At 45.4% G+C, this 13132-nt stretch overlaps 1 protein-coding gene across 5 annotated transcripts in view; it reads left to right on the top strand.

The window, feature by feature from the left end:
* The first annotated feature begins 291 nt into the window (after positions 1-291).
* The window catches only part of GCLC (glutamate-cysteine ligase catalytic subunit), a 46331-nt gene continuing 33490 nt past the window's right edge, over positions 292-13132 (top strand). For all 5 annotated transcript variants that reach the window (XM_070418403.1, XM_070418404.1, XM_070418406.1 and 2 more), the window contains exon 1: positions 292-867. In XM_070418403.1, coding sequence (XP_070274504.1) covers positions 718-867 — 150 coding nt within the window. In that variant the 5' untranslated portion in view covers positions 292-717. The remainder of the gene's footprint in view (positions 868-13132) is intronic.

The following is a 13132-nucleotide window of genomic DNA, read 5'->3' on the forward strand; positions in this document are numbered from 1 at the left end:
GATATCTTTGGGTAAGAGAAAACTAACTTCTACATTTCGCTTTTGCTTGCAGCCACGCCGACCATACTCCTCGCCCACCGTGAGCGCCTTCCCTCTGACTCCGCCCTAACCACGCCTGCGCACGCTCCCCCCTGCAGCCCGCTTTGGTCTCTTCCGGCGCTCGGCCACGCCCTTCTCCGACCCGCCCCCCCATCCCCGGCCCCGCCCCTTTCCCCCGCCCCCCCAGCCCGTAGTTTATAAGATCCGGAGCGACGGATCACTCCCAGGAAGGGCGGGCGCGCGGATGGGTGGACTGGGCATGCTCCGCGGCGGCGCAGGTTTTGGTCACAAGTAGGAAGGAGCCAGTGCAGGGCACCGGCAAAGAGAAGCGGGAGCCGCCGCGGCCCCGCCGCCTCGGAGCAGGAGCGGGCGCTGGGGCGGGCGAGGGGCGAGGCTGCCGGGCCGAGAGCCGCCCAGCCTGCCCTCACGTCCTCTGCCTCTCAACCCGCGTGGTGCGCCGGACCCCTGGGCCGGTCCCTGGGCGGTCAGGACCGCGCGCGGGGGAGCCGGAACGGACCGGACCCTCCCCCGGCCGACTGCGGCCCGAGGGCGCCCCCCCCGGGGCGGAGCAGCTGGCGCCGCCGCTGCCTCCTGCGGGCAGCTGAGTGTCCGGCTCGCGCCCCGCTCCGGGAGCGTGCGGCCGCCGTCAGCGCCCGAGAGGAGGAGGAGGGGGCGGCCATGGGGCTGCTGTCCCAAGGCTCGCCGCTGAGCTGGGAGGAGACCAAGCGCCACGCCGACCACGTGCGGCGGCACGGGATCCTCCAGTTTCTGCACATCTACCACGCCGTCAAGGACCGACACAAGGACGTGCTCAAGTGGGGCGATGAGGTGAGCGCCCGCGACTCCCATACCCCGCCCCCTCCCCCGGGCCGCCCTGTCAGGCCACCCTGCGCCGCCTTTGTTCCGCAAGGCCCTACCTGCGAGCCTGGCCCCGGCCCCAGGACCCCACGGCTGTCTGCGCCCTGCACGGCGCCCCAGGGTCCCCGGGCGCCTCCCTGCCCCGGCTCGCCGTCCCTGCCCTCTCCCACTGGGCGTCCAGGATTGCCTGGGGCGTGGGGCCCTGCTCTGAGCCTTCCGGCCGGGCTACTCTCACCCATTCATTCATTCATTCACTCACTCATTCATGTGAGTTTCCTCCTTCTCTAAGCAAATGTGGATTGGACACTGGGAGGGCTCCACCGTGAAAAGGCGTGACATTTGGTGCCGCGGGGAGTTTACAGTCTCTGAGACTTATCTGCCGGCCGCCTTTCGCGATCTCATCTCAAAATGCACTGTTGGTATTAAAGCGAAAGGAAAGTTGTCCTAGGAAGGAAGGCCCGTCGTTATTAGGAATCAGGTCTAAAGGATGTTCCCTTCTGCCCTGCACCTCCAACTCCTCATCAGTCCCCCCTTTGCACGCACACACGATAGGAATCAATTGAAACTGAACTTCTTTTGCCCCTGAAGAGGAGGAGACCTCCTGGCCTTGTTTAATTCTAACTGGGAACTCAGCGCCTCATAATTGGGATCTGTTAGTACCTTTCCATGGCCTAAATCCAGCATCTTAAACTTTACACATCAGCGCTTCAGCATATGTTCTGCCTGGAGGTGAAATGTCTCTGGGTTCTCAATATGTTGAACCTTAGTTTAATTGGAATGATCTGGAAAGCATTGCCTCCGGTTAGAGTTACTCTTTTCTGCCAAAGCATTTTGTGCTCTCCTTCCCGTTTTTTAAAAAAAAACACAGGTATACAGTATACACTTATGGTAATTAAATGACTTCTTGAAGAGCCCATTTATATTTTTTGTGTTTTTCTTATTCGCCTTACATCTATGGTGTGGTCAGGTGTAAATGGTTTCTCTTCTAGACATTGCTTTCACTCTGGACCTAAGTGTCAAGGTGCTGCTCCACCAATACAGACTCTATCCCTGGAAAAGTTTTTCTGTTTCTAAGACTGGAACATAATTCTACTACTTGCAGTTGAAGGAATTGTGCAGTTTTAAGTTAGAAAAGTATAATGGCCAGTAATTCACATTTCTACTATAAGTGTTGTTGTTTTTCCCATCACAAAAGGGGTACAGTATATGTTTGGTGATAATTCTTCAATTTTAGTCAAAAGTTCATTGTTTCTTTACAGCATCTGGCATTTTATATGTTCATTTGTGTATTGTGTGTATTTTATGATCTATCTACTGTCCCCCTTCGAATTTTTTTCTCTCCAGGACTTTTATAAAAATGGAATACTATGAAGAATATTGATGTGTTCGTGCATAGTAAAGAATATCATGTCAAACTTCTGAGTTATTTATTTGAGGTAGTGTGTATTGGGTCACATTTAGATTATTTCTTACTACGGTTTCAGTTAAAGGAGTTGGAAAGCCAGGTTTATTGTGGAAGGCTTCCTTGTTGAGATGAGGCTGTGAAAAAGAGCAGTAGAGTAATTACTCCAGTGTTAGCACTAACCCTTCCACACAGTAGGAATTCACAACCACATTTGCTGAATCGAAGTCTTCCGGCAGGGGCAGACAGCAGGCAGTTTGTTTTCATACAGGAGCCTAGGGCAGTAATTGAGAAACTGGCTGGGCAGATAAGAGGAGAGAAGGGTGTGGTGGGTAGCATGGCCCCTGAGATGAAGAGTAGCCTTGGCCGACAGAAAATGGTGTTTGGGAGGCGATATGCTGGACAGTGTTAACATGAAACCAAAATATTGCTCTTCCTGGGAAGGTTTGGTGTTGTGCTTACCAGATCATGGACTTGGATTGAAAAAGAAGAAAAAAGTGCCTTGACACTGTGGCAGGAGAGCCTGCCACGTTAGAAATGCTCAGCCCTGGTTACTAGGACACTGCTCGTCTCTGGTTGTTTAATCAGAAAGAACCCTGGCTCTGGAGTTTCACTGGTGTTGGATTCCAAGGCCTGCCCAGCTGCCTGTGTGATTCCCAGCCTCAGCTTCCTCATTTGGCAAGTGAGGGAGTTGGACATTCTTTCCCTTCCAGCTTTTACAGTTTAAGTACAGTTGGAATACATTTTTAAATAATGTACATCTTTCAAACTAGTATGTTAGTCTTTGAAACTCACCTGGAGATAATCTTTAGATTGCTGAGTAAATAGAAATGGCTGTCACCAATGCCCATGGTAAAAATGGATTGTATAATAAAGGTGTGTGTATGTTGGCTTATTGGAACTAAAAAAGTGGGAACCTTATGGATAGGTAGAGTCCAAGATCAGCTTACAGATGCATTTTTTTTTTTACCTTTGTGTGACAGGTGCTAACCCTTGCCACCATTTATTCTGTTTCTGTTGGAAATAGAAGTTCTAACTCCTAGGTGCCAGGAACTCATAGGTTCATTTTGCCCCACGACGGGGTGGGGGTGGAGGGGAGAAGATGGATATCCCTGGGTGCTCTGTTGCTGCTAAACATAGAATGTATGCAAAAAAGTATGCACTTCTCTCTTCACAGCTCACACACAACTTTTCAGGTATAGATTTTGTTTATAACTTGGAGTCTGCATATTAAAAGACAAACCTAGGAAAGCTATGGTGCAAATGTGGCAATAAATACAACTTTTGAATTTTCCTTGATAATCACTCTAGTGTTAGCTACCTGCCAGCCCTTTGCTGCTATTTAGTGGCAGAGGCATTATCAGAATTGAAATCTGTCTGACTCCAGGTCCATTTCTTAAACATATTATACCGGGTTTGGATTATTTACAATGTATGAGATTTCATCAAATCTCCATTTACAGAGTTCAAACTCTACAGGTTGTGGAGGTGCCAGAACACAACATTTAAAAGCAAACATAATTTTTCTTAAATGTTTTAATCCAATGTTGTGTGGCTCTCAAAGGCAAGAATGTAAATTGTCCTCTAATTAGAAAAGTCCATGTGAACTTTGAGAGGAAAATATATCTCTTTAATATTTATGAGTGTGTTCTTAACATGTATAAAACTGAGGTGGTGGGATTTAAGGGTTAATGTAACATCTGTTGATTTTGAGCTACAAATTTGCCAGTGTAGGTGTGCTTTTGTAAGAGTGCTTAAGTGACTATTTAGAAAATGCATGGCTTGTCAGTCAATAAGATTATGATCCTATAACAAAAGTAACATAATCCTCAGCTAAAAATCTGGAATAGACAAAAACATAGTCATTTTAGTCTAATGGAAAGTTTTGTGTAGCAATTACTTAATCTCTCTTAACCTTGTTTTTGTCATCTGCAAAATGGGGACTATAGTAACTTCCTGGTAGGGTTATTAAGATTTAATACTTCTGTACAGCTGGCTCCTCTAGAAAAATGTTTCTATACTTCTGAACCAGTTACTATATCCCCATCATATCACTGTCGAATACCTCTGTGAAGAGGAATGCCTAGAGTATCACTTCTAATACTACTTATAGTAATGTCTAGAAGTGGTATTAGCCAATGTACTTACTAGTATTCTATGTGTAGCTTCATTTTAAGTTGTAAATTTAGGTAAAGTTTATTAAGATCCCATATCTTGAGAAAAGTTATCAGAATATTAATTGAGCCTTTAACATTAGAATTTGTGTTTCTGAACATTTTTAGATACTCAAGTCATCTGAATGTATTGTTAAACTTAAACTATATATGGGGCATTACTGATGTTGCTGGTATTATTGGATGGACCATATCCTAATGAGCTTGCTAATTAATATTCCCTGTTAATGATTTAGCCAAGTTGTGTGTGTGTGTGTGTGTTTTGTTTTGTTTTTGGTGAGAGAGAATGTAGGGGAAGGAGGAGGGCAGAGAGAGAGAGAAACATTGATGTGAGAGAGACACATCGATTGGTTGCCTCCTGTTCACACCCCAACAAGGCTGGGGATTGAGCCTGCAGCTGAGGTAAGTGCCCTTGACTCGGAATTGAACCCATGATCCTTCAGTCTGTGGGCTGAGGCTCTAACCACTGAGAAAAACTGGCCAGGGCTAACCAAGTTCGTTTTAAAATATTGTAACAGCTTTATTTAGATATAATTGACATATAGTAAACTTCATATATATAAAATGCACAATTTTATAAATTTTGATATATGTATATACCTGTGCAACCATCACCACAAAATGTCCTAGTGCCTCTTTGCAATTTCCCCCTTCCCTCCCCTTCTCTAAGGGATCTTCTTTATATTACTGTAGCTTAGTGTGAATTTCCTAGAGTTTTATATCTAGGAAATCATGTAGACCAAAAATCTTGTACTTTTTTGGTCTCACTTTTAAACTCTGCATATGTGATTCATTCATGTTGTTGCATATGTCAGTAGTTCATTTGTTTTAACTGCTGAGTAGTATTCCATTGTATGGATATACTACAATTTGTTTATTCACTATATGGATTATTTCCAAATTTTAGCTATTACAATAATTCAAAACATTCATGAACATAAACAGAAGTTTTTGTATGGACTTATGCTTAAGTCTTTATTATTATCTAGGAATGATGTGTTTTAGCTTTTCAAAGAAACAACCAAACATTTTCAAAGTGGTTGTACCATATTTTACATTTCCACCAGCAGTGTATACTAGTTCTAGTTTGTCCACATCATTGCCAACACTTGGTATACTCAGTCTCATTAATTTTAGCCATTCTAATAGGTGTGAGGTAGTATTTCATTTTGTATTTTTAATTGTATTTCCCTACAGACCAGTGATGTTGAGTATCTTTTATGTGCTTATTAGCCATCTCTATATTTTTGGTCAAGAGTGTTAAAATCACTTGTCTATTTGAGATGCTTTCTTATTACTGAGTTTTGAGATTTCTTTATGTGTTGTGGAGTAAGTCATCTGCAAAATGTTCCTACCTATGTTCTCATAGTCTATTTTCGTTCTCTTTAACTGTGTCTTTTGAAGAACAGAAATTGTTCATATTGATAAAGTCCAATTTGTTCCTTTATAGATTATGCTTTTGGTGGGCATAATTATGCTCTGGGCCCTGGGCAGCACCTGGGCCTTCAGGCCCCCTCCCGCCCACCTCCGCCTGAGTCACCGTGCCCGAGTCCCCACATGGAGATGCGATGAGCGTGGCCAGATGCCATGTGTCGGAGCGCAGTGGGGCCTCTGGGCCGCCAGCAGTGCTGCATGGAAGCCAGTGGGCAGTGCCTTAATCCCAGTTTATAAAGATTTTCTACTATTTTTTCTCCCCCAAAGTTTTATAATCATAGGTTTTTACAATTAGGTCTGTGATCCATTTTGAGTTAATTTTTGTATATGGTGCAAGGTATGGATTTTTGGTTTCAGTTGTTTTTTGCATATTGCCCCAGCACCATTTGTTGAAAAGACTGCCTTTTCTCCACTGTTGAAGGCATGCACAACCTTTGCACCATTAGCTAATATCAATTGTCAATGTAGTTTTATTTTTGGATTTTTTTGTACTCTTTCATTGGTTTGTTTATCCTTATGGCAGTACCACACTTCTTATTGCTACCCTATATAATAAAAGGCTAATATGCAAATAGACCGAATGGTGGAACAACTGGAACAACTGGACAACTGAATAACCAGTCGTTATGACGTGCGCTGACCAGCAGGGGGCGTGTGCGTAACGTGGCAGGCTTTGGCCGCGGTGGGATGGTAGAGCAGGTGATTGGGGGCGCCAGACCAAGGCAGGGCGTCGGTCGCTGTCATTGGGGCGAGCCTCTGGTACTGAAAATTCTTTGCTCCCGCATTATGTGGTTCCGCCCGGCGCTCACACCTGCTGCTGGCACCAGCCCCGCTTGCACCCACTGCCAGCGCTGGCCCCACTTGCACCTGCTGGCAGTGCTCAGCGCCAGTCCCAATCACTTGGCGCCATCAGCAGGTATGAGTGGCAGCTGCCGGCCCTGATAGCCACTGAGGGCTTCTCCACCTCACCCTGCTCCTGAGGGGCAATCAGGGCAGCAGCTGCCACTTGCACCTGCTGATGGTGCTGGCCCTGCTTGCACCTGCTACTGGCACCAGCCCCAATTGCTCTGCGTCATCAGGAGGTGCGAGCGGGGGCCGGCGCTGCTGGCAGACGGGACTGGGGGCCACAGTGGGAGGGGCCAGGTGGGGGCGTGAAGAATGGGCTGAGACCCGCCCCTGTGCCTACTGCAGCCTTGTGGCCCATAGTTCCTTGGGCTTCTAGTAATTTTATAAGTCATGCGATAAGATAGTGTTAACTCTACAACTTTGATTTTTTTTTTTTTTAACTTGTTTTGATTCTTCTGGGTCCTTTGAATCTCCACATAAATTTTAGAACCAGCTTGGCAATTTCTATCAAAAACAAACAAAACAAACCCTGCTGGGATTTGGACTGGGATTGAATTGAATCTATAGGTCAATTTGGGGAAAATTGACATCTTCACAATAATGAGTCTTCTGGTCCATGAACAAATACATCTCTTAATTATTTATGGTTTCTTTAATTTCTTTCATCAGTGTTTTGTAGTTTTCAGACTTATCACTGAGTGTTTTGTATTCTTTTATTCTATTATAAATAATATTGCCTTTAAAGTTTTGTCAGATTTATCACTGAGTGTTTTGTATTCTTTTATTCTATTATAAATAATATTACCTTTAAAGTTTTAATTTCTGGTTCATTGCTAATACAGAGTGGGACAGAAGTAGGCTTACAGTTGTGGTAAGTGAAAGAGAATATTCTTGTACTAGAGGTCCGGTGCATGAACTTTGTGCACAGATGTGGTCCCTAGACCTGGCAGGCGATTGAAGCGTGAGCATCTTGCGTGGAAGGGCAGGTCCCAGCTGACCTCTGGGCCCCCAGGCCCCCTCGCGCCCATCTCCGCCTGAGTCACGGTGCCTGAGTCCCCACGTGGAGATGCGATGAGCGCGGCCAGACGCCATGTGTTGGGGCGCAGTGGGGCCTCTGGGCCGCCAGCAGTCCTGCATGGAAGCCGGTGGGCAGTGCACTCTCCTGGCCAGCTTCGCAGACCTGCTCCTGTGCAAACCCACGGGGAGCCCAACCAGCCCCTGCAGTCTTAGTGGCTGTGGTCCAGCTCACCCAGAAGAGGCCGTGCGGGTGCAGGGCGGGCTCCTCGTGGGCCTGCCTGGCATCCATCCCTGGGTTGGGTAGCAGGGGGAGTAAGAGCGAGCTCAGTGGATACTCCGCATTCTCACCACACCTCCATCCCCGTCACCCCTGCCCCCAGGTAGCCAGGGAGAGGTCACAGCCCCCCTGCCCAGGCGTTGCAGGAGGTTGGTCTCCACCACCCATCCCCAGTTCCCCATCCCTGCCCAGGGCCCAGCCCCAATAGGGCAATCAGGGCCTGCTGGCAGCTGGTAGCCATCTGCGGGGCGATAGGTTGGGGCCAGGCCCCCCGCTCGGCTCCCTCATCACCTGTCGCCATCTGCGGGGCAATGGGCAGGGCGATTGGGCCCCTGCTCCCACCCGTCTTGGCCTGGCACCACCTGATCAGCTGCTCCACCATCCCACCGTGGTCCTGCTCTCGTCAGGGCCCATCGGGGCCAGCAGTGCCGCCACTGCCTCCTGCTGCCAATGCTGCATCGCTGACGCCTGCCATGTTCTGTGCCGCCCCCTGGTGGTCAGCACACGTCATAGTGAGCGGTCGAACTCCTGGTCGAGGGGACAATTTGCAAATTAGGTTTTTATTATATAGAATTATTATTTATTAATGTATTTCCATACGAACAACTGTAAACATAATTTTTGCATACCATGAATATAGAAATAAAATTTTGTATATTTATCTTGTATCCTCCAACCTTACTAAACTCACTTTTGAACATGTGGAATATAGTTCTAATCACTGTTTTAATGTATTTGTTAACTCTCTGTCATTAAAGGTCAGGTTCAGTGGGGTGTTTTTCTCTTCATTTTGAATGTGTTTTCCTGCTTCTTTGTATGTCTGGTAATCTTTGATTAGATGCTAGACATTATGAATTTTACCTTGTTGGGTACTTGATGTTTGTATACTACTAAAGGTATTCGTAAGTATTCTTTGTTCCTGGAATATAGTTATTTGGAGATAGTTTGTTCCTTTCAGGTGTTGCTTTCACAATGCCTTATTTATTTATTTATTTATTTATTTATTTATTTATTTAAATCCTTACCCAAGGATATTTTTCCATTGATTTTTAGAGAGGGTGGAAGAGAGAGGGAAAGAGGAAATGTCTATGTGAGAGAAACAACATTGGTTGGTTGCTTCCTGTATGAGCCCCGGGAGGAGCCTACAATCCAGGTACGAGCCCTTGACTGCAAAGGAACCTGGGACCCTTCCATCTGCAGGCTGACACTCTATCCAATTAGTCAAACCGGCTAAGGCAGTGGTTCTCAACCTTCCTAATGCCACGACCCTTTAATACAGTTCTTCATGTTTTGGTGACCCCCAATTTCATTGTTACAAATTGAACATAATTAAAGCATAGTGATTAATCACAAAAACAATATGTAATTATATATGTGTTTTCCGATGGGTGAAGGGCTGCTTTTACAATTTATTAGGCAGATCTGGAGAAGTCTCAGTTTAGGGCTAATTCCCTTCTACTGAGACAAGACCTTCATGAATACTTTCCCCAGTGATCCTAAATTAGGAGTTATTCCATTATGACTTGTGGGGACAGCCTGCCCCAGCTTTGAATTCTTGCCTCACATGTGTGGGTTAATTCACTACTGAATCTTTAAGGGGGACCCAGGGTTTTATGAGCAGCTCTCTTCTTTTGGTAGTTGGTTTTGTGACCTCTGATTGACTTGGTTTCCTCAGACCTTCAGCTCCATCTCTTCAATCAGGGTGTGGTTCACCTCCCTGCCCATAATCTAGAGCAGCGGTTCTCAACCTGTGGGTCACCAACCTGTGAATCGAGACCCCTTTGGGGGTTCAACCACCCTTTCACAGGGATCATGTCGCCTAAGACCATCAGAAAACACATATATAATTACATATTGTTTTTGTGATTAATCATTTTGAAGAATACCAGTGGTTGGTGGGTGGGTTTGCTCTATACCCTGACATCCTGGGAGTCTTATAGATGGGGGGACCTTCTGGTAGGATTTCAAAGGGCATGTGCAAATATGAAATTTTAAAGGTGCCTAAAGTTGAGGGAGTACTGCTATAACATAGAACTAAAGCAGGGGATAGGGAATGGCTGGAAGTTGAGGTAGAAAAGTGGATTGGGTTCAGGCGGTTGAAGGTCCTTTATAATAAAATAGCCAATGAGGGCAGACATGGTATTATAAGTCCAGGAATGATGGAAGGAGATTTTCTTTTTCTTCTAGATAGATTCCTTTGATAACAGTGTGAAAAAATGGGTTTGGAAGGGTCACTAGAGACAAGATGCACAGGGCATCTCTACAGAGAGAGAGAAGAGAGTCTAGCCCAGGGGTGGGCAAACTTTTTGACTCGAGGGCCACAATGGGTTCTTAAACTGGACCGGAGGGCCGGAACAAAAGCATGGATGGAGTGTTTGTGTGAACTAATATAAATTCAAAGTAAACATCATACATAAAAGGGTACTTTTTTTTTTTTAGTTTTATTCATTTCAAACGGGCAGGATCCCACTGGGCAGGATCCCACTGGCCGTAGTAGTTTGCCCACGGCTGGTCTAGCCTAAGGCTCTAAAAATAAGAGTTATGCATATTAAAGAGCTACTTTGATGAGGAATCTGAGTACTTGGCACCTGAGTGATTATGTCTCTCACCCAGGGACCAGCTTAGATGACCAAGTGAGTAAGAATCCCTGTGGACCTAGTTTCTGAGGGAACTGGTTTGCTGTTGTGGTTTGGAACCATTAAGGAGCCCTGTACTACCTCTACCAGATGGACAGTGAGGAGACGGCTGGAGCAACATTTGAGCTGGCTGTGTGTGTGCCTGCGCAGCCACAGACCTAAAGGTGGGGAGAGCAAGGTAACCAGAGAGAGGAAAACCTTGGTGGTGGTGAGAACCCTGATGAATACACAGGTAATGGACAGGTTTAGTGTGCGATCTGGGAAGGGGAGGAGGACCGCTGTGTGTGGAAGTGTGGCAGGCTTTCCAGAGGTGTGGAAGGATGGGAGCAGAAATGAAGCCATTGGATTTGCTGATTAGGAAGGGACTGCAGACTTTGGCAGCAACCTATTTCAAACATATTAAGAACTTGGGAAAAGAGCAAAAATTGGTTTCTGGCCAAAATAAATGGCACAGAGCCCATCCATGTTTTCAGAGCTTGTAGAGTCCTTGAAATCATGGTGATAATTTTCAGAAAGAAAACGGTATTGAACTGAGAAAGCATGTGAGTTTGGGTCACTTAAGTAGCATCTCTGTGGCTGCTAAGTTGTCTCTGTTGTATATTGAAAGCGATTGTAATGGATTGAGTGTGCTAGGATAGCGACCCTGAATCTCGACTTGAAGGTTCAGTTTCTCAGACATTGTTTAAGAAGATGGGAAGTATGAGGAAGCCTCAGACTTCTAGCCAGAGAGCTCATTTTGGATACATCTTTATATAGGTATCTACAGAACTTAATTTTCTAGATCACTATGCCTTGGAGAGTTCATATGGTGAAGGGTCTACTCTGTTGGACACTCTTTGGAGAGCTTTCTGTATTCTTAGATTTTTGTGTCTGTTATGGTCAGGATTTGGTAGTTAAACGTCTTTCTACAGCAACATTACAAAAGAACCCCCAAGCCAGAAGTTCCTGATTACATCAGTATTCACACAGACCCACTGTCTTTATCTCCCTCCCCGCGGGCTCCTTTTTTAGTCCTTTGGAGTCAGTTTTTTCTTTCTTTTTGAAGTGGATGCTGACTTAGCAGCCCTAAAACAAAACCCTAAGGTGAGAGACTCCACGACCCTTTTCCTGGAAATTAGTAAGACTAAACCTGCAACTTCTGCCACTTTTGGATCACCCATAGGGCTGGGGTGCACAGAGTTTCACATATTTTAATGCTCTGGAGAGAGAGTAAAGATGAAGGAAGGACCCGTGAAAGCTGGCTGGCACTTCTTGGAAGCTTTTTAAAGAGTTAGGGGTTGTAGTAGTTGACCCTAAGCACAAGAAAGTTAGCAGTTTGTTTTTGTAATCTTGTTTGTAAAGTATATACTCTGAGAACTGTAAGCTTCAGATCAGCGGTCACCAACCTTTCGACCTCACGGACCACTGGCTGGCGACCACTGCTCCAGGTGAACGTAAAAGGTTATTTGGGGTTGCTTCCTCCATTTCTTTCTCTAAATATTTATGTATTGACACAAATAAGGTCCTTGGGATATATGTTGTTCTCTAGCACACTTCTCAACAGTCCTGCTTGTGCTAAGTGTGGTAGTCCTCCCCGCTGGGCCCCCAGGGCCACCTTGGCCATGGAGGGGTCATGATCTGCAGGGTGTTACTCAAAGAGTTAGAACTAGGAAGCAAACAAAAGTCCTGTAAGTACAGAGTTCGTGCACTTTACTCCTGGAAGTGTGTCTCTGGTCCTTGCCCAGAGATCGCTGACTTTATAACAATTCCTGCAAGCTCTTTCATCTAGGTTTCCAGCTCAGGATGAAGTACAAAATATCACTTGAAGCAGAAATGAGAGACCAATTAAGAGAGAGGAACTGTGAATGCAGATCTAGACACAGCAGCCGTGGGTCTCTAGGACCTTGCTTTGTTTGGACTCTAGTTAGAAATGAAGTTGCTAATGAAGTCCGAAGTCTTAATAAAAAGTGGAGGTGTATTAGTTTCTTCCTGTTGATAGGAGAAGAGGATGTTTTAGAAAGAGTTCCACCGATACACATACAATTTTTTAAGACATCACATGCTTAAAAAGGAGTAAGCTTTAAGGGACAAGAAAATGCATTTGAGTAAAATTACATTCCTGGCAATGCAGAGTAAATAATGTATTGTATTTGAGAGTAAAATAAAAATTGATGATTATATACTAAGAGGATTTCTGAAAGAGTTTAATTACAGAAATAGTAGTTTAGAGTTGGAAGGGACATTAAGGTATTTTTTTTTTTCTTTCTTTCGTTTTTTTTTTCTTCTTATTTTCCAGATGATGAAACTAAGGCCCAGAGATCAGAACACATCCCAAATGTCTATAGTTACAATATTTGTGTCAAGTGAGGGAAAATGAAGATGGCCCTGGGCAGGTAGCCACCTTGCACACGTCCCGGAGGCACTGTGTGATTGGTGCTCTAGGGGGTGGGGACAAGAAGAGGGTCTTGGT

Source organism: Myotis yumanensis, unplaced genomic scaffold (assembly GCF_028538775.1).
Source record: "Myotis yumanensis isolate MYYU_CA2020_CCGP unplaced genomic scaffold, mMyoYum1.0.hap1 SCAF_6, whole genome shotgun sequence".
Lineage (NCBI taxonomy): Eukaryota > Metazoa > Chordata > Mammalia > Chiroptera > Vespertilionidae > Myotis > Myotis yumanensis.